The sequence below is a fragment of the Chrysoperla carnea genome, chromosome 5 (assembly GCF_905475395.1).
Source record: "Chrysoperla carnea chromosome 5, inChrCarn1.1, whole genome shotgun sequence".
NCBI lineage: Eukaryota > Metazoa > Arthropoda > Insecta > Neuroptera > Chrysopidae > Chrysoperla > Chrysoperla carnea.
The window spans coordinates 38,738,034-38,757,617 of record NC_058341.1 but is presented as its reverse complement, the minus strand read 5'-3'; the positions used below and the strand labels follow the sequence as shown (position 1 = coordinate 38,757,617).

The window sequence follows — 19,584 nt, the reverse complement described above, 5'->3', positions numbered from 1 at the left end:
TTGGCCTATTGTTTGATGAGCCTTGTTTCTATAATATGGCTATATGTGTAAAATGCGCTAAAATATGCAAAATGCATAGATTTTTTTATTCCATTCACAATCGTTGATAAAATATTTAAAATGTGAATGAAATCATATGGTGACAATTTTCTTCATATAATATCGATAATAACTCGAATGTATTTTATATAAATTAGAAATTTCTAACATAGAAACTTATAACAAGTTTTTATTAATTAAAACTACTTTACTGATGTCGTTAGTATGGAGAGTTTGTAAAATAATATTAAATAAGGGGCACTTTAAACTTCGCGAAATTTTATGGACACCAAAATAAAAAATCTATTTAGCCATTAATTTTATAAACATTATTTTTACTTAGTTGAGCGAATATATTGCGCTCTTCCCAACTGTAATGTGCCTCATTTCCAACCTCGTTGTACCGTGTTTCCAAAATTATGTATAACTTCAGTAAATTATTGAAATGAAATATTAAACAATTCTGCCTACAAAACCCTTTTCTATAAAATGAAAAACTTTATTTTCCTTAATAAATAATATCAAAATTTATGAACATATTGTATGTCAATCCAAAACCAGAACAAGAATCTAAGAGACATAAAACATAATACTTTACGGAGAAATATGCAGAGAGGCAGAAAATTAAGAAAATTAATGAGATCGTGTTGATCTCATTATATTTCATCGAAATGCGTCTCGATAACAAGACAATATTTCTCCACAAAATTTTTTAACCTCCTGTAAACTTTCCATCCATCATAAAATAATTAAAACAATAATTTCTTAAAACCATTTTATTGACGTCGACCGTTTGCCTAGCTAAACTAGAAAAATATTTATATTTAATTATTTATTATTTAATTTATTAATAAGATTTTAAACTATATCATCATAGACATAGAAATAATAAAAGTTTTAGAACTATAAACTAGAATTAAAAGTAATTTTTAATCGAAAAAAGAACGAAATAAGTATAATTTGTACTTTGGGTACCTATTACTTGACATGATTTCTCAATCTACATAGAAAAAATTATCTGGATTGAAGAAAACCGCTTTTACTTGGCATTTTCATATATTATAACAAATAAATATTTTCTTGAAGCCACAATTTCAATACTTACAAAAATATTTGAATGCTTACAAAGTTTTAAATATTTACTTGTTCCCATTTTAAGAACATATTTTCTTGCAACTTGTACTTTTTATACATTAGGTTTAAATAAAATATGCTTTACAAAATTCAGTAAACAAAAAATATCCGACGGCCTAACTTTAGACTAAACTAAAAAAACTAAAAAAAATTGACACCATAACAAAAAAAAATTCAATTTTAGACAAAATAATTAATAAATTTCTACTTAGATTCTAAAACTGAGAAATAGAATTCGATCTTTAGATCAATTTGTAAGAAGTAAAATAATATATTCATATAGATTAGGAGATAATTGATGGCTTACTGATGCATCCAAGAATACTGAAAGATATGCAAAACCAATTGTATTGGAGTAAAATTTTAGTAGCGTCCATGTGATCATCATTTCGGAATTTAATTTTAAATTAGAAGTCAATTGCATAGCAAGTAGCACCCTTAATAAAGTTTAGACTTACATATTTTGGAATAAATCGTAAGTTTAGGAAAACACTTGGTGGATATACTTAAATTTCGTTAATAATACAATAGTTTTTATGTCTTCATATCTCAGCTTTGGTAAGCATAAGCGAAAAAGTCTTCCTGTGAAATCTGCCTATTTTCTCAATTCATAGAATTTTCACGCGATATTTATCTAGGAAAAGATTTCTACGGAATTGACAAACTTTTATCTGCAATTTCTCGTCAATCTGTTGCTGTTTCAGAAAACAAAAAGTTAAGCTCTCTGTAACAACATTGATATAGTTAACTAGCTGCCTGTTTTTTGGAAGAAGACGATGTTAAAATATCTTGTTAATAAGAATTTCTTCTCTCTGATAAAGTATAAAACACATCATCGTTACATCCTTAATAATTTATTTATTTATTGATTTTATAGTATAGAAGGTTTATCGGTCGGTGCGGTCTTCGGTAGGTGTGCACGTTAATTTATATATTTAACAGAAAATAATAATATGACATATACGATAAAAATTAATAATTAATACGTTATACTTATTAATTAAACAAATGGTATGTCATATTGCACAAACTTTGTGTAGTTGTATTCATGGTATAAGAGCCAACGTCACGAAAAACTTGATTTTACGACGAATTAATTTTGAAAAATTAATTTTCCTATTTAAATTCGATACCGATAAAGTACTTGGCACCTGAACGCAGATTTTTTAGTGCATATTCGCGAGAAAAGCCGATAATGTTGCTGATTTTAAAATCATTTTAAAATAATTTTTTTTAAATCGTTGTTCATGCCCATTTAACAAAATAAATTATTTAATTGCCAGACAGTTTAATCGTTCTTAACACTGTCCCAGATATTTTTCTAATAAATTATAAAAAGGTTTTCAAATCATTTTAGTGTCGCTATATTATTGATTTGATTTAAATTGTTACAGTTAAGGATGTATGAGCATGATACCAATTTTAAAGCTCAAAACTTTTTTTATAGACAGACTTTTACTCAAAGAAAATATGGTTTAAATTTCAGCTTAGGTATTCATGCAAATTTTTCAGAACAAAATCATGGAAAATCGATATAATATACATTGCTTTTATGGAGAAATCTCAAAAACGACATATTTTGAGAGTTTTTGATAAATTTCCTTTGAAAACAAATAAAAAACCTTTTGAATAGAAAGTAAACATATAAGATATTAGCAATAATATAGAAAAGAAAAAACCAAGTGTCTCCAACTTTAAGGGATGTACGAGCAGAGTAGATTTAAGACTGAAATTATTTTAATCTTATTATATTAATCAACTTTGATTAAGAATTTTATTATAGTTTCATGAATGTAGACGAAAATCAGGAATACAATTTTTCGATATCTGCCTTGGTTTTCGAAATATCAAAAGCTGAATAATTAATGAAAATTTCCAATATTTTAAAAACTACGCAAAGTGCGAGAAAATTATAATTTATCTAATTTTCACAGATAGGTAATATATTAGTCTTAATCTGTGATGATATTCTGATTTTACTCATCATATTGACACATCCTGGAAGAGTAATGGAAATATTTTTACATATAGAAATTTCATAAAAAAATTGCTGATTGTTACTTCCCTATTACCAAAAACTGTACTGTAAGTCCTTGTAATTATTAAGAAAAAGAAGGAAATATCGAAGAACTTTTGAATCACAAATTCATTATTAAAAATCATTTCTATAATAAAACAATTTTTTTTTTCACATTTATAACAATTTATTATTTCTTAGGTCTTGGTGTTTCTTTTACCCTGGATATGGTTTTATTTACGATTTCCTTTTTCTATTTTTTACTCATAAAAAAATATAAAAAAATAAATAAAAATTATTATTTATTAATATTGTTTTGACATAAAAGATGTCACTACTGTAGGTAACAATATATCATTTTAATAAGAAAGCAAGAAAGTTACACACCTTCCTTTAATATTAGTGTATAGAAACGGGTGTATACAAATATGGGCATTATTTTTATAATCTGACTCGAAGAACAGATTTGAAAATCGAGTTATAATATTTCAATATCGCAAATTCTTAGCAGAAAGAATCTTAGAAAGACAGTTCTTTCTTTAGTCATGTTTAAAACAATGTTTAGCTGGAAACGAATATATATGAAACATCTTATATATAAAACATCTTTAAACAAAACGTTTTATTTAATACCACATACTGATCAAACAATTTGCCTTAAACCGACTTGCTCAACAATTCAAAGCAACTGTTTTCTTGTTCGAATTCAAAGCAAGGTGTGCTTCTTTTTTATGAAAAATCAGTTTGAGATACTGTTAAGGTAATTCCTCGTGAATGTTTTATCATACTTGAAAATTCTATTTCGAATTTTATTTATAAATTCTGTTACAACTTATAAAATTTAGTAAAATTTTTTGATATATATCATAGTTTTTGAAACATGTATGCCTTAAAAATTTAAAATCACTTATAGAAGATACATCACACAAACACATGCAACTTTATCACTTAAAATGTATTTTATGGAAAATTGAGAACCGGCTGCTATGATTTTCTTTACAGAAGAATATTTTTCATGTTTTTTACTTTAATTTTATACTTTTTGGTTCATTCAACTTTTATTTACTGGTGATTTAATTTTTACTTTGAAATATTGTCCCCATCGCTTCCACCAAGAATTAAAATTTCCCATTTTTGCTAATTACTTCGCCAAGAACATTACCAACTGATTTTGTACCCATGCGATGATGTATTTTTGCTTTCTTCGATAAAAACAATATAAAACTCCACGCTTTCTTCAAATGGTAACTTGCGTGCATTTTCTATGAATCAGGAAATATTTATCGAATCCTCAATCCGAATCAGTCATTACGATAAATTAAAATGTAAGAACAATGTTAAAACATTTTAAACTTTAAAAAGCGATGCTAAAACGGGAGCTAAAGAAACGACTCTTTGGTGCAAGAAATTCTTAATTATACAAATAATTTTCTTTATGTGAGAAATTTTTATAAGAAAACTTATTTTTAGGGCGTATACTTACTGCCCAGATTATTATTCTAGTTTTTCTACTTTGCTTATAATTTTCATAATTTATTATAAGAGGTTGAAGAAATGTCGACTTTATGTCGTTTTATGAAAACTTTTTAATAAAATCTGTAAGTTAAGCACCGCTTCCATACACAGAAGTCTTAATTAATCATCATAAAATGTTTTGAAGTGTATTGACAAGTGTAGTATAGTGACATTATACTTTTTATTGTCATTGCAGCACAACAAACACTGTCAGAGCCACTTGTGGCTGAATGATTAGCCACTTTTTGTTAAAAGGAGATTTTAAAATATATTCAATAATATTTTATATTACAGGTTTTTTGAAATCCAGTTTTGTATGTATTTTTTATTTATTTATTTTTTTTTTTTTGTTACAAATAAGTATGTGTTGTTTTATTATTATTAGCTTAAATTCTAAGGAAGAATTTATTATGATTTTTCAATTCTTGGAATTACGTTTTCTTTTAATTTACCAGATAAGTTTAGTGAATTTTATTTGCATATTTTAACTTTGATGACAAAAATTTAGTTTAAAAATAATCTAAATTAAATGTTATTAGATCAATAGAAACGATATTTGTAAAAAACGAAGATCAATACTTATATCCCATTTAATCCCGAATGAAGAGACACGGATAAATTACAATTCATATAATTCTGGTGGAGAAGCTGATTTATTTAATTCCGTTAAAATTAGGCAGCGCTCTTACCAATATTACTTAGTCTTTTGCTGCATCGAACGAAAAAAAATTGGTTATTTTTAAGCAATCAAAGAAATTTTCATCTATTTAACTCACTATCAATTCCAATATTTAGGAAGTATTGTGTCAAAGACAGGTGGAACTGATGAAAATGTCACTTACAGAATTAAGAAGGCCAAAGGGACGTTTGCAGAGCTTGCACTAGTGTGAAAATCAAGCTAAATAAGGAGAAACACCAAAATTCAAAATATTCGGGACTAATGTAAAATCAGTCCTTTTGTGTGGCTCCCAGACGTGTAAAGTGACCAACTATCGAAAATAAATTATTATTCAGGTATTGACATACAGATATCTCAGAACAATCTTCAATATACACCATCCAGAAGGAATCTGAACTATATTCAAAGAGAATACAGGATATTCGAAGGGAATATAGGACTTAATAAAGGTAATAATTCTTCAAGAGAGTAGCTTTCAAATGAAATAAGATTTATGGAATGGATAGTTCAAACAGACTTTTTGCATTTATTACTAATTACCGCAGTAATTTCCTCCCAAAAAAGTTATGTGATCCAATTTGTAGATTTTGCAAAAAGTAAGACTTATAAATTTGGATAAATAACCTTCCAGTTTTCTATTAGCTTATTTTTAATTTTATACGTGAACATTTTTGATTCTTTATAGATATATTTAAGCTCAAAGTCTATCAAAAAGTTAATTTTAATAATAGAAATCAAAATAAAAATTGAAAAATTCTTGAATTAAAAATTCTTATAAACAATTATTTACAAAAATTTCTTAGATTGTGTGACACTTGGGATTAACCTGAATACTAACTCTTTGAAAACTAAATTCTCTTAATTTAAAATTCCCTAAAAATTTGAGATTAAGAACAAATATTAATTGTAGCAACAAATTTTAACTGTGGCATCTGTTTGATAACTAATAAAAAACAAAGAAATAAAAAACTCCGAGCTTCAAAGTGCACTACCAAGTATATATTATTATAAAAATCTCCGTCGCTTCTTATGGACCTTGGAAAAAGTTCAAAAAAGGAAAGAAAAGAAGAAAATTAATGTAAATATCTACCGACGCAATCCACGATGAGAATTTTAGAAGCTAATTTGGTTGATACTTTTCTTGTACTTTTCAAATACAATTTTAAGATACAAAATTTTAAGAATTTTATAATATTTAAATTATTTAATTCATGGTATATTAAGTTTAATTTTTAAAACAGGCGTAAAACATTAATTTCCATTATAGTCATGAATTTCAAATACTTATAATAAGTACACAAAATTTCTAAATTTTCAATCTACTACAAAATATTTGATGGTTACGAAATAAAAAATATAAATAAATAATTTGAAAAATCTAATACAATCTAATACATTTTTATCCAAATTTTTTTTAATTGAATAAAAACCACGACGGGACATGTTAAAATTTTTAAAACTTTTATATATGGATAGAATTTAAATTAAATATTAAGTTTAAGAAACAAAAAATTCTAATTTAAAATTTGATAAAATTCAAATTAAATATTTTATATTTATAAATTTTTATATAATCCTTTAAAAATATGGTTATTTCAATATGTGGTTTTGATCTTAAATTTGAATCTGAAGTGTGGTGCAAAAATACCGATAGAAACTATTTAGCTGTAATTATTATTGAATAATCGATATGGTTTCAAATTAATAAAAATAATATACTGTTAAAAAAAATAGTTAGTTTGCACGAAAATATGTTTTTGACTTAATAGCAAGTAAATAGTTTCTTGGTTCAAGAAAAAGAAAATTTTTAAGCAGTCAAATATGTTAAGTGGTATAATGTGTTAAGATAGAAAAGGCTACCATGTATGAGAGACTGACTTATATATAAAGTACACAAGGGACCAGTAAATCCAAGATAATTTGATCATAGCCCAATTAGTATTAAAATTAAGATAAGCATATCTCTGGGCTGTATTATGCATTTTGTCAAAAAATATCCCGTTCATGGCCCACAATAAAGTTTTATTGTTGATCTTGAAGGAAATATATTTTAACAAAATACGTAACCCGATTAGACTATTTTCTTGATCCCGATTAGAAACATACCAGAGATGATTGAACACTTGAAATACAACTTGGATTTATTCGCGAAATACGACTGTAATTCCAACGAAAATTGTGTACAAATTGGACATCCAAAGTGCATCCGCCATCTATGCGTAGCCTCGGAAGCCACACGATCGAAATCATATTCAAACATCAATGGCATAAAAATATGTCTCTAAGCAATTCTTATGGATATTGTTAAATTTCTGATACTGTAAAATATATTTGTTTTATTTTAAGTTGTGAACCTGTGGAAAATACCCTTTAAATAGGGAATATACAGATTCATAAGTATTGAAAAAACACAAAATTTTTTTAGGGTTTTTTGTAAATTTGGTGAGAGCAACAATTTAATCTTTCAACAACTAATAACTACAATAAGATAAATTATTTTCCCTGCACCACCACCAAATTTGTAAAGATATGTTGTCATTGATTGATTGTACGATATTTGATATGAAGGTTTAATATTGGGTTTCTTAGGCGAGATGATATATAGCCTTCGACAAAGATAGATAATATTATACAAATGCCAAATAATTTGTATATTTAGCTCTATATATTGTGTCTACTATACAATCGCTCTCCTAGAAAATCATAACTACATAATAGAATCTTTGTAATTGAGACAAATTGATTTCAAAATTAATACAAAGCAATTACCCAAAAAATACATCGAAATCGAAAATTCATTTTAAACTATAAATTTATCAAATTCCTCCAATTAAGATTTGTTAATGAAATCATAAAAATTATTTGCATTGCTTTGCGGATGTGTTTCGATTAATTTTTGTTTTTGAGATTGTCTTTTTTCCAAGTGTCTAAACTTCAATTATATCAAAAAGTTCAATGTAGAAATTGTTCCTAATTCAAACCTTATTTTTAAAATCACTATCCGCGAATATAATCTGACTTTATTACAATTCAGTTAAATAAAAAGTTGCAGTCTAATGAACTAATTTTATTATGAAATTTTAATTGTTCTAAATAATTACTCCAGTAGAATTATAATTTGATTCATAACTAGTTCACTATTTATTTAAATTACTATAAATAATTTCTGAAATGAACTTTAAAAATTCTATTTTTTGTAATATAAAAATTATTTTAGATAATTCTAAATTGTTAACAATGTAGAGTTCGATGTGAAAGAATGTAAGACTTAACGAGTTCAATGCCGCCAAATTTTAGTGACAACCATTTTTTATATTCACATGTTATAGAAATTTAAAAAAAATTTTAACGATTTTCTAAATTCATTTTAGCTTCACTGCGAATTTAATTTCGAAAACGAAAAAATCCAAGCATTATACTTGTAAAAAGACAACTTTGACGCTTTGCATAACACAAACAATAATTTCTATCGTAATTTCGGAAAAAATTTTTTACGATCGTTATTTAAATCTCTAGACTTACGAGAATATACGGTTTAGTTTTGAAACAATGTCGACAAGCTACATTAAAATAAGTATAAATTAATTTTATGTAGTTTTAAATCGAAGTTACAAAATTCGGATAAACTGATGAAAAAGAAGTCGGTTTTTCAAAAGAATACAAAAAAGGATTACTTATCAAAACAAATTTTTTATTTTCAAACATAAAGAACGATTTTCTTGAAGCAAAAATAATTTTTTCTTGTTTTTGGAAAGCTTATTATCTCTCTTTTAAAATACAAAATATTTTCTTCTTTTTAAAATCTTATGGGTTAAATATTTGAGAAAATTAGTAGAACAAACCTTAAATTTTTCAAAAAGTTAAGTCAGGTTTTACCCAATTTTCTGGCGTTCGAACAGTCTAAGATTTTGAAGACAACAAATTATCGTTAATTTAAAAATATGATAATTGAAAAAAAGGTGGAGGGTACGGGAATATTGGTGGTTTCAACGTTTAATATTAACGTTAATTTGTTTCTTACTAAATTTTTTATTGTCTTAAATAAAGGAAATCAAACCCTCACAATTTTTTAAAACAATAAACAGAGCGTAAACAATATTAAGCAACGGAGGTAAAAATTTTCCCCTATTTTACATATTGTTGACAGCAACAAAATGAAATTGTAGGTATTTAAATAAAAAAAACTTTTCAATTGAAAATTGACAAATAAATGAAGACATATATGTTTTTCGAAATTAAAATAAAGTTATAAAAATCAAAATTGACAGGCTATTTAATTTTCCATGTTAAAATAAACATTATAAAATATTTAATTTAACAATTATTATTTTTATTTTCATATATTTTATTCTGTTTATGATTTTTCAATGGAAAATATATCCACCCTCCATATTATAAAAGAAAAAATATTTTAAAGATTTTATATTTTTATGAATTTTTTATTTTAAAAACTATTTTATATTATGAAATATTATTTCCAAACTATAATATTGAGCTTTTATCATAGGTAATTTATGTTCGTTGAACTCCCAGAAAATAACAATAACGTATTCATATATGAACTCACTAGAGTGATACCCACCCGCTTCGCTGGGTTTAAAAGTATGTATTGATAAAGATTGCTCTCGCTTTTCCCCTTTCTATAACACTCGAAATAATGGTAAGGATTGTTTTACACAGGTAAAATATATGTATGGTTTTCTATTTTTTTTAAAGTATAATAGCCGTAATTATTCATTGAGTATATCAGAAAAGATGGCCGTGAAATATTTTATATTGACTATTTTTACAGAAATCTGTAATTTATGGTAATGTCAAATCAAATTAAATTTTTTTTTATCTTTATAAATTATTTCTCATGTGTTATTCTGAAGTATGAGCTATATTGCTGTACAGTTTCATTACAAAATTTTTATTTACTACAGTTCATTTTCTGAGCCATGTTTTTCTAAATTTCATAATTAAATTGTTGTTTTCATTCAATGTTAAAATTGCTAAGGATAATTTCGTTAATTATCGTTTTATTTTTTAGAATACTTCGATTAATATTCGTCAAATAAAAATTTTAAAAATAAACAAAGTTGTAACTAAATTTATTTACTACTATTTATTCTCTGAGTCGCCCTTTCTAAATTTCCTAGTTAAGATGATATTTCCAGTCAATGTTAAAAATGCTAAAATATATAATCTTTTGAATATTAAACGTAAATATCTTTAGAATGTTTAATCTTAGAGAAAAAAAGACGCTAAGCCGCAAAATTAGAGAAAATAAATTTTTCAGGGTCATTTTTAATCCTCTATATCATTCTACCAACGCAAAAGCTGTATTGCGACAATTCAAATGTAGAAATCCGAATACTTCACGAATAAGCGTTATCGTCGCGGTCGCTTGTGTTTTAGTTTAATCCTATTGGAAAGTAAAAAAAACAGGTAAACAAAGGCCGTATCGATATCATCTTCAGCATGACATTGCATGGTATATGTAGTTTTTTTCTTCCATATTTATTATTTGTGTAGAAACCAGAATAATTATTATAGATTGAAATTTATACCCAATAATTATTATTTTTTATACTTGGTAATTACACATGCGAATATATTACCTACATTTAACAAAAAAAATAAAAAACAAATCATTCCACGAAATGTTGTACCCGATTGCAAATAAATCAGCAGAAAATATAAAACCCTTTAAGTAAAAATCGAAGAAATGTTTTTTAAAAAAAATACATTAATTCGTCGGTTTCACACACACACGGATTGTAAAATAAATTAAACGGTATTTTAAAATTCTCAAAATTTTAAATTTGTGTAAAACGTTCAAAGAAAAATTTTTCTCGGCGTTCATAACAAAATCAAATTTTTATTCTCTGATAAAAATTATTTGTTCATATTATTATTTAAAAAAATATTATTTCTAAGCATAGATATTTTTTTCTAAAAATTTGCAAAATTCTTGTCGTTATTTTTGTTTTATTATTAACGTTATTAACGTAACGTTAATAATATTAAACTAAGATACATTTTTATTGCTTGGAAAATGTGTATTACCTATTAGTTCCTGACTTTTTTTAATTAAGTGCCTTTATTTAATTTTTTTAAACAGTCTTTCAAGGGATGCAATTTTCTTCTTGGTTCCAATTTTAATTCTTCAAATACAAAATTTGTACCGCCTGATTTATTTCTACACTCAAAAAGGAAAGAAAATGAACGACTGAAAGTCGATTTCTTATAGATTTATTCGTAAACAGATACAATTTCTTAATAGAACCGACTTCTAGTCTAAAGCTAGTCTAAAAAGTGTCAAAAAGTTAGGAATATATAACGTTGGAAATTAATTTAATCAAGCTTGGATTAGTACTTCGGTATTCAAAAAGCTGTGAAATAAATGAGTCAATTGGTAAGTGGGCATGAATTTCTAAATAAAATCCAAGATTCAATTTATCATGATTGCCCTACATCCAAAATAATGAATTGTATAACTTGTCAAAAGCAAACATTAATCCGAAACGATCAGAAGCGGATATTAATCGATCATTTTTTGAGAAAAATTGGCTCAATTTAAACAATAAAATGATGTTTTCGGGTATTTACAGTATATTTTATTTCTTTTTGCATAATAAAAAATGCCACTGATTGTCAGTGAATTTTTTATTAAAAAGATTTTTCAAACAATAAATATAAATATTAAATATGCGAGCGAAGAAACAGTAAGTAATACACAACTCGACAACTCGAAAAATAAAACAAACACGAAAACCATATTTAAATATTCATAACCGACTTTCTTTAATTATCTATTGTCCTTTCAATAATTTTCATCCTAAATTATACGTTTTCTAAAATACAATCCGAACGAATTTAAAATATCGATCATATTCTATATACCTCTCAACAAAACGGCGCATGTTACATGCAAAGTTTTTTTATTACAAATTTATTTAATTATGGCCTTTTTTCAGTGCAATTAAAATTTAAATTAAAAAAATTAAGATAACACGTTTTATTAACATGTGGGCTTAAAATTAAAAAATATTTTTTGTTTCAAAATTCAATGTTAAAAATCTCTAACATGCATTCTTATCTTGCTAGTCTATTTTAACTATAGAGTCTCCACGCTTTTTTTAAATATCGAATTTGAAATTTGCATAACATTTTTTTTTTTGTAAGTCTTAACCCATATATTTATTAAGCGTGATGTCTTAGTCTTTCAATCTATATTTTATATTTTGGATTAAAAACCGCGGTAACAGTAACCGAATATGCGTCTTCCCGTAGCCTTCATAATTTAAACTTCTATTTCAAGTCGTACTTTCGAATTTCAGTAAATGGTATCTACGGCATTATTTCCCGAGTGATAAATTAATTGCAAAACCTCAGCACATACGTAAATACAGATCAAGCTCACCACTTTTTCTTCGCAGATTTATTTATGTTTTTCTCGGACTAAGTTTGGGTTTCATTAACTAACACTTTTTAAATAAAAATAAAATAATTTTTGGACTTACCGTCCTCTTTAGGTGACGGTGGGCAATTCGCATAGCTGCCTAAATGATAACTCGAATAAGAATTTTGATGCATGCCAGGAAATGTGTACGCCAATGCTCCACGTGCTCCCGAAAAAGCATCATGGCCCCCAGATAAATTCCCATTTCCACCATTCGGCGGTGTAAAATGATGCTGATATCCGGACGTTCGTAACGGTCCATAACCATGATGTTGTAATTCAATAAACGCTGATTTCGAAACCGGTGTATTTGTACTCGAATCATGTGGCGTCGGTGGGCCAATATGATGGCCTTGATGATCCGGTGGTTCACCCGACATTTGTGGTGTCGACGGCGGATCCTCACTCGTATCCCCAAACGGGGATTCTAGATCCGTAAAGTTTAACGTTGTGAACGGTTTTTGTTCCAGTGTTCTAATTTGATCTATAAATTTTCAAGCAGTGAAACACTCAAAATTTTCTTTTATTTCTTCTTTTCAATTATTTCTTGTTGTAAGCTTATTCGCACTAAAATTGTTAATACGCATCACTTATTAAAAATAAAATTTTAAGTCACAAATCCATATACACTTTACACCATAGATACAATCACAAAAGCACAAAAAAAATTCACAAAAAATGTTTTGATCTAAAATGTCACCAAATAAATTTAAAAATAAATGCGCGTAAAACGAGATTATTGAAAACACGAGAAAAAATCAGCAATAATAAACAAACAATATAATAATTGTAATTAAATTCACGATAATTAATTTAAAATATCAAAAAATTAAATAAAAAAATTGTAACACGAGTAACTTCGGTAAAAAGTATTCAATTATTTATTATGGTAATCGCAATTATTAAACAAAATATGAATCACAATTAATTATACTTGAAAAAAAAGTACTCTAATTTCCTCTAAATTACACTAAAATTATAATATATAGTGTAATCAGTATAAATAATACAGTCGGAGCGAAAAACGATGATTGTCAATAACAATTTTTTTTTTTGTAATGCACCTCTCAAAAACGGATAAGTGGTACCTCTTAAAGCAAAATATGGGTATTAGAGATGCTAACAGAGTGACTGTAAATGCTATAATGAAGTGTAATTCCGATAATAGGTGCCTTTGCACACAACATGTTTCTTACAATGACCGGTAGGTATCCCTACTTTACATGGTTGTTTAATCACCAAGGTGGAGTATTTCCATCGTTTCATTGGTGTATTCAACGAAATGGGTGGGATTTACAATGTTGTTTTCATATGGAAAAAGGTGTAGTTCGTTTTTTTTTCTACTATATGCATAATATACTTTGGGGGAACCGCCCCTGTAGACTTTTTGACGCTATTATTCATGTTTGTGTAATAGTGTGTATTGATACCGCCACTGTTTTGTGTGGTTTAGATTGTGTGTTGAGATCTTGTACTTCTTTGTTAAGATTATTTTTCTTTTTAGAAGCATTAAAATTTTTCTTTGACATTGTTGCATTTATTTTTTTGTAATTTTTATTTTAAAAAAAATATTTTTTAGTGGTGATTATTTTCATCTAATTTTATTTAAATTTGTGGGTGTTTTACAAGTTGTTTAAGGTTCTTTGTGTACTAAATTCAGTAGGTGGTCACATGACTCTACAGAACCCTTGCTAAAATAATGTTTGTTTAGTATTTCGCTATGCAAAAACATACCCTTGCATACTTAAATTTAAAAAAAAATACTAGCTACAATAACACGCTTTTATCGAAATATCTATGGACTAAAAAGTACAAAATAATAATAAGTTTTTGTTAGATTGTTATTTTTTTCGTTAAAATTAAATAATATTTATATTTACTTCCACTTAATATTTCTCATTGCATCCACAAAGTCAGGTTGAAGGTATTTACTGAATAAATTTTCAAGTTGGTAGTAGCATTTTTCAGTAATTAAATATCAAGCAAATAGAAAAGTGTTTTTAACAAAAATTTTGAGGTTATTGAAGAAAAATTTTGTTCAAAACAAATTAAATGGACATTTTTTTTGCAAAAGTTTTAAGATTATAGAAAATTTAAAATAAAATCAATTTTTACTCCTTCAAAATAATATTTAAATTTTCGAATTTTAATTGAATTCGTTGTTAAATTAATAAAACGTAAGTTAATAATAAAATGTCAAATTTAAATAATAAATTTTTAATTATCCAGAATTTCGACTGTGGCTATTTTACGGGTATAAATAAATATTGAACGGGGGGAATGCAGGATGTAAATATCGAGAAATTTCGATGATTAGGTGATTATTTCGATTTTGAATGTTGAAAAAATTTCTTGAAATTACATTTTTCATTGCAAAAATGACAAGTTGATAATAATGATCCAATATAGTTCCTAGTTATTTGGTCTTGTTTTAAACTAAAAGGCTCAAATTGTTTTTGTTTTGTCGATCAGATATGATTTTAGCTATTGTTTTTAATTCCGTCTTATTAGAGGCGAAAAACTCATATTTTGTATTCAGATATTGTCGCAGTTAAAAGATTTCGTCCATAAAAAGAGCAAAATCCACAATAGTTTTCTTATTCAGCTAACCGACATTTCTTATACCGGATTATCTAAGGAAAAAGCCTACTAAACATTTCTTGCGTAATGCAAATAATTCCAAAATTTACACTGGCGTTATATGCGTTATATGAAATAGTTTAAATGTTCCATCCAAAATTTTCATCGATTCCTTAAGATACAATAAATATAATAGTACATTCGATTTTTTTTTTTTAATTTTGTAAATTTTTCTAGCTACCATAATTGATATAATGCTTTAATTATTTACAAGGATATTTTTGCGCATGAATATTTTTCTGGAATAATTTAACAAACGATATGATGCTGTATTAATGTGAATTCTTTAATTTCGAGCCATAACAAAATTTTTGCCATGTTGGTGGATAATTCTTTGCAATTTCAGCAGTAGAAATGTAGCAGCTTGTGGAATTTAACCTTTTTTTATTAAGAATTTGATAATTCACCATTCAGTAAAGAATTCATTGATACGCAAGTCTCATAAGTATTGTTTAACTTTTGATTTGAAATCAATTTTCCACAAAATTTTTTTTCATACTCTTTTCCAAAATTATGCGCATTTTTTATGATCCATTTCTTCCGCAAGATAAAGTTTTAAAATTTTTTTAAGTAAACATGAAAAATTTCGACAAGAACTTCGTCAAAATTCATTCTTATCAATTTTTTGCGCTTTTTTAAAAAGGTGGAATGAAAAATAAATTTTGTCAAAAGGTATAAAATACATATTAAATATTCTTTGAGATATTTTCGACTAAAAATTGATTAAAAAATACATTAAAGCTATAGTTCATACATTAAAGCTCTATTTTGGTGTAATTTTGATAAATAAATACCAAATTTTAGTAATTGATAATCCTAATGTCATTTCGAAGTTTGAAAATATAATAAGAAATAGAAATTTAAGCCTATGTGGAGGAACTGAAAATAAGTATATGTGATAGTTTATATATTTGGTGGAAGCGCAGATAAATTATATTGATTTTTTTAATTGAAACAAATGAATGACTTAAAAGAATTAACAAAATCTGCTTTTTTCTAATATGGAATAAAAAGTACAAAATAATTTTTAAATGTAATGTTTGAGTAAAAATCGTAGGGTGACAATTATTTTCCCCAGCTGATATTTTAATAGTTGAAGAGCGGCTAATTATTAGCATATAGATTTATATAAAATATTAGCATTTCTGGAACTTCGTAAAAATTTGTTGCCACGTTTTTGTAATTTTTCCACGAATCAAGAAATGTCAAGCAAGAAAATTATTTTATAAAAAAATTTCAACAAAATTTCATAAATTCACAAATATCGAAAAAAATATATTCAACGCACGCTAAAATTTAAACAGAGCAATTTTTGTACTCAAAAAAAATATTATTTGGGTAATAGGTCAGTTTGATGTGATTTTCTACCTACCTTCGCTATGCGAAAGTTTAAATTGAATAGATTTTGGAGCCAAGTTTTTCGATTTTGCATCCATTTATGTGTGTTAACTTTGTGTATATATACATTATCACGTTTTTCTCTAAAACTGCCCGGCCGATTTCGATAATTTTATTGCGTAGGGAAAGCTTTAAGCACACAACTAACCAACGTTAAAATAAAGCAAAGGTAATTTTGTTTGTATCTGATTATCTTCGATAGTACTCGACACATATTGATGATTTGGTCGTTGAAGTAATCATTTTGCTGGGAAGAAGAATCGATTCATCGATATCTACTGCAAAAGTTAATTGATAACAAGGAAAATTTGAATTTTATTATTACTAATTTTCAACCGATTTCAAAAAACGAGAGGGTTCTCAATTCAACCGTTTGTTTTTGTATGTTTGTTATGCAATTACTCCGCCAATTATGAATTGATTTTGATGATTATTCTGTTGTTTGGTTTCATATAAATTTTATGATAGAACCGACTGCAAAAATATTCATAAGGTTTGGCTACTGTGGTTGCCCTAGAGTGGGACACACTTAGACCAATATCAGATCATTTTTAATATCGAAAAAGTTTAACCAACCAACGGCACTACTCCGTGAATCATTTGGAGCTGTTAAAGAACATCAGGAGTGCTTTGACGTCAACGAACTTTAAAAAACATGCTTAAATGAGAAAAAAATAAATATCTCTTTTGAGTAAATGAATCGATTTTTACCTGAGAATACAATTAGTTTTTTTTTTTTTTTTTAAATCGTTTTTAATAATTTTTTTACTCCCGAACTAAGAAAAGGGGTGTTATACGTTTGACCGCTATGTGTGTGTCTCTGTGTGTTTGTCTGTCTGTGGCATCGTAGCGCCTAAACGGATGAATTGATTTTAATATTTGGTTTCATTTGAAAGGTAATTTAACAGCGAGTGTTCTTAATTATGTTTCATGTGCGAGCTTAGAGTTTTGTACCCGAAAAAACTAAAACTTGGTGATGATCTTCAAAATCGATTCAGTTTGGAAAAGACATGACGTATAATTTTTACAAATAAAAAATTACTTTGGAAATGAATGGTCAAATAATCCTGCCTCAATTAATATCGAAAAGTGGAATGGTTAAATAATTAGGTAATTCAAAACAATAATTCAAAAGAACAAAATCGCCTCAAATATTTCAATTTCAATTCAAATATTTCCAAAAATTTGCCCCAAAAAATTAAATCTCTCTAAGTATCCTTTTCATCTCATCTGATGTCATCGACCATCACTTTGATAATGATTTAAGAAGGAGTGTTATAAGTTTAAAGTGTTTTTCGGTGGCATCGTGGCCCTTAAACGTTCAAATCGCCTTGATTGAGAACATTTTATAACTAAGTTTTCAAAAATCGGTTTAAAAGGAATAAATCGCATTTGTCGGGGGTTTTTAAATTTTGTAAATTTCACTTGTTAGCTGAGAATATAGTTTGTTTTCGATTTTATTCATTTATTTAAAACTATTACCATTATTTATTTATTATTAATATATTTTTGTAAATTCATTCATGTGAAAACATTTTTTACACAGAATTTTTATCCAGATTGACATAAATTATAGTAAGTTTCTAAACATATAAGTAGGTAACCTTTATACAAAAAGTTAATTAATCATTTCCATTATACAGGTATGTATGTGGTGTACAAACATCATATAAATAATGATTGATTTTTTCCGAATTTCATTCATAAAAATATATAACTGAAATCATTAAAATATCATTAATAAACAATAATATTATTTCAATAATTTGTAAACAAAATACACATTTACACACACGATTTAAAGAAAATAACGATTTTATTACAGGTAAGTTATATATTATAAGGTAGAAGAAAACATTATTATAGCTAATGAGAAAAAAAAATTATGGTGTCTCTACCTGTGGAAGTACTTTTGAAAATATTGTACAGTTAATAATGACATAATGTAATGAATAAAAGTTTGTCGAGAAAATAATTATGGTTCAAGATATATAATTTCTCTCTGTCTCTTTTTTGCTCTATAAAGGATGGTTCGAAATGGGCGAATTCGAAGAGTATCTATAGCTATGCTTAGAGTGAAAATTTAAGCAGAAAAAACTTAAGAATTTATGTACTCCATTCAGATGATCTCGATAATTCAATAGTGTATGAAAATTATCGTACAGTCCCTTCTCCATTTTCGATATAGTTTTAAAAATAACAAATATGTTAATGGATGTCTCACTCCGGAGGCGATGACAAGTGAAATTTAAAAAATTTATAAAAACTCCGACAAATTTTTCGGGTACGGAACCCGAAACTCTCATTTGAAACGTATCTAAGAACACTCTCTATTAAATTATCTTTTTCCTTAGAGCCTTCTCCAAACTGAACCGATTTTGAAGATCATCACCTACCTTTTAGTTGTTTCGGAACACACTCCATTAAATTACCTTTCAAAGAAAACAAAAGAAATCCAAATCGGTTCAACCGTTTAGTAATTGAAATGGTAATTTGATTGGCAATGTTCTTAGCTATGTTTCAAGAACATCTGCTTAGTCATTTGAATATCGTTACCTCTTTTCAAGTTACTATCGGGTACGGAAAACTAAACTTACACTTGAAACAAACTTCATAAAATTTCTTAATATTAACAGATAATTTTTAAGTTACAATTTTGTCCTTCCCGCCTAACTTTACAATCTCTACACGTCGCACGTCGCTTTTCAGAAGGTA

At 26.6% G+C, this 19,584-nt stretch overlaps 1 protein-coding gene across 2 annotated transcripts in view; it reads right to left on the bottom strand.

Moving 5' to 3' along the window:
* LOC123299564 (homeotic protein distal-less-like) overlaps window positions 1-13,460 on the bottom strand; it is a 142,535-nt gene extending 129,075 nt beyond the window's left edge. For both annotated transcript variants that reach the window (XM_044881796.1, XM_044881797.1), the window contains exon 1: window positions 12,893-13,460. In XM_044881796.1, coding sequence (XP_044737731.1) covers window positions 12,893-13,211 — 319 coding nt within the window. In that variant the 5' untranslated portion in view covers window positions 13,212-13,460. The remainder of the gene's footprint in view (window positions 1-12,892) is intronic.
* Window positions 13,461-19,584: the final 6,124 nt, after the last annotated feature.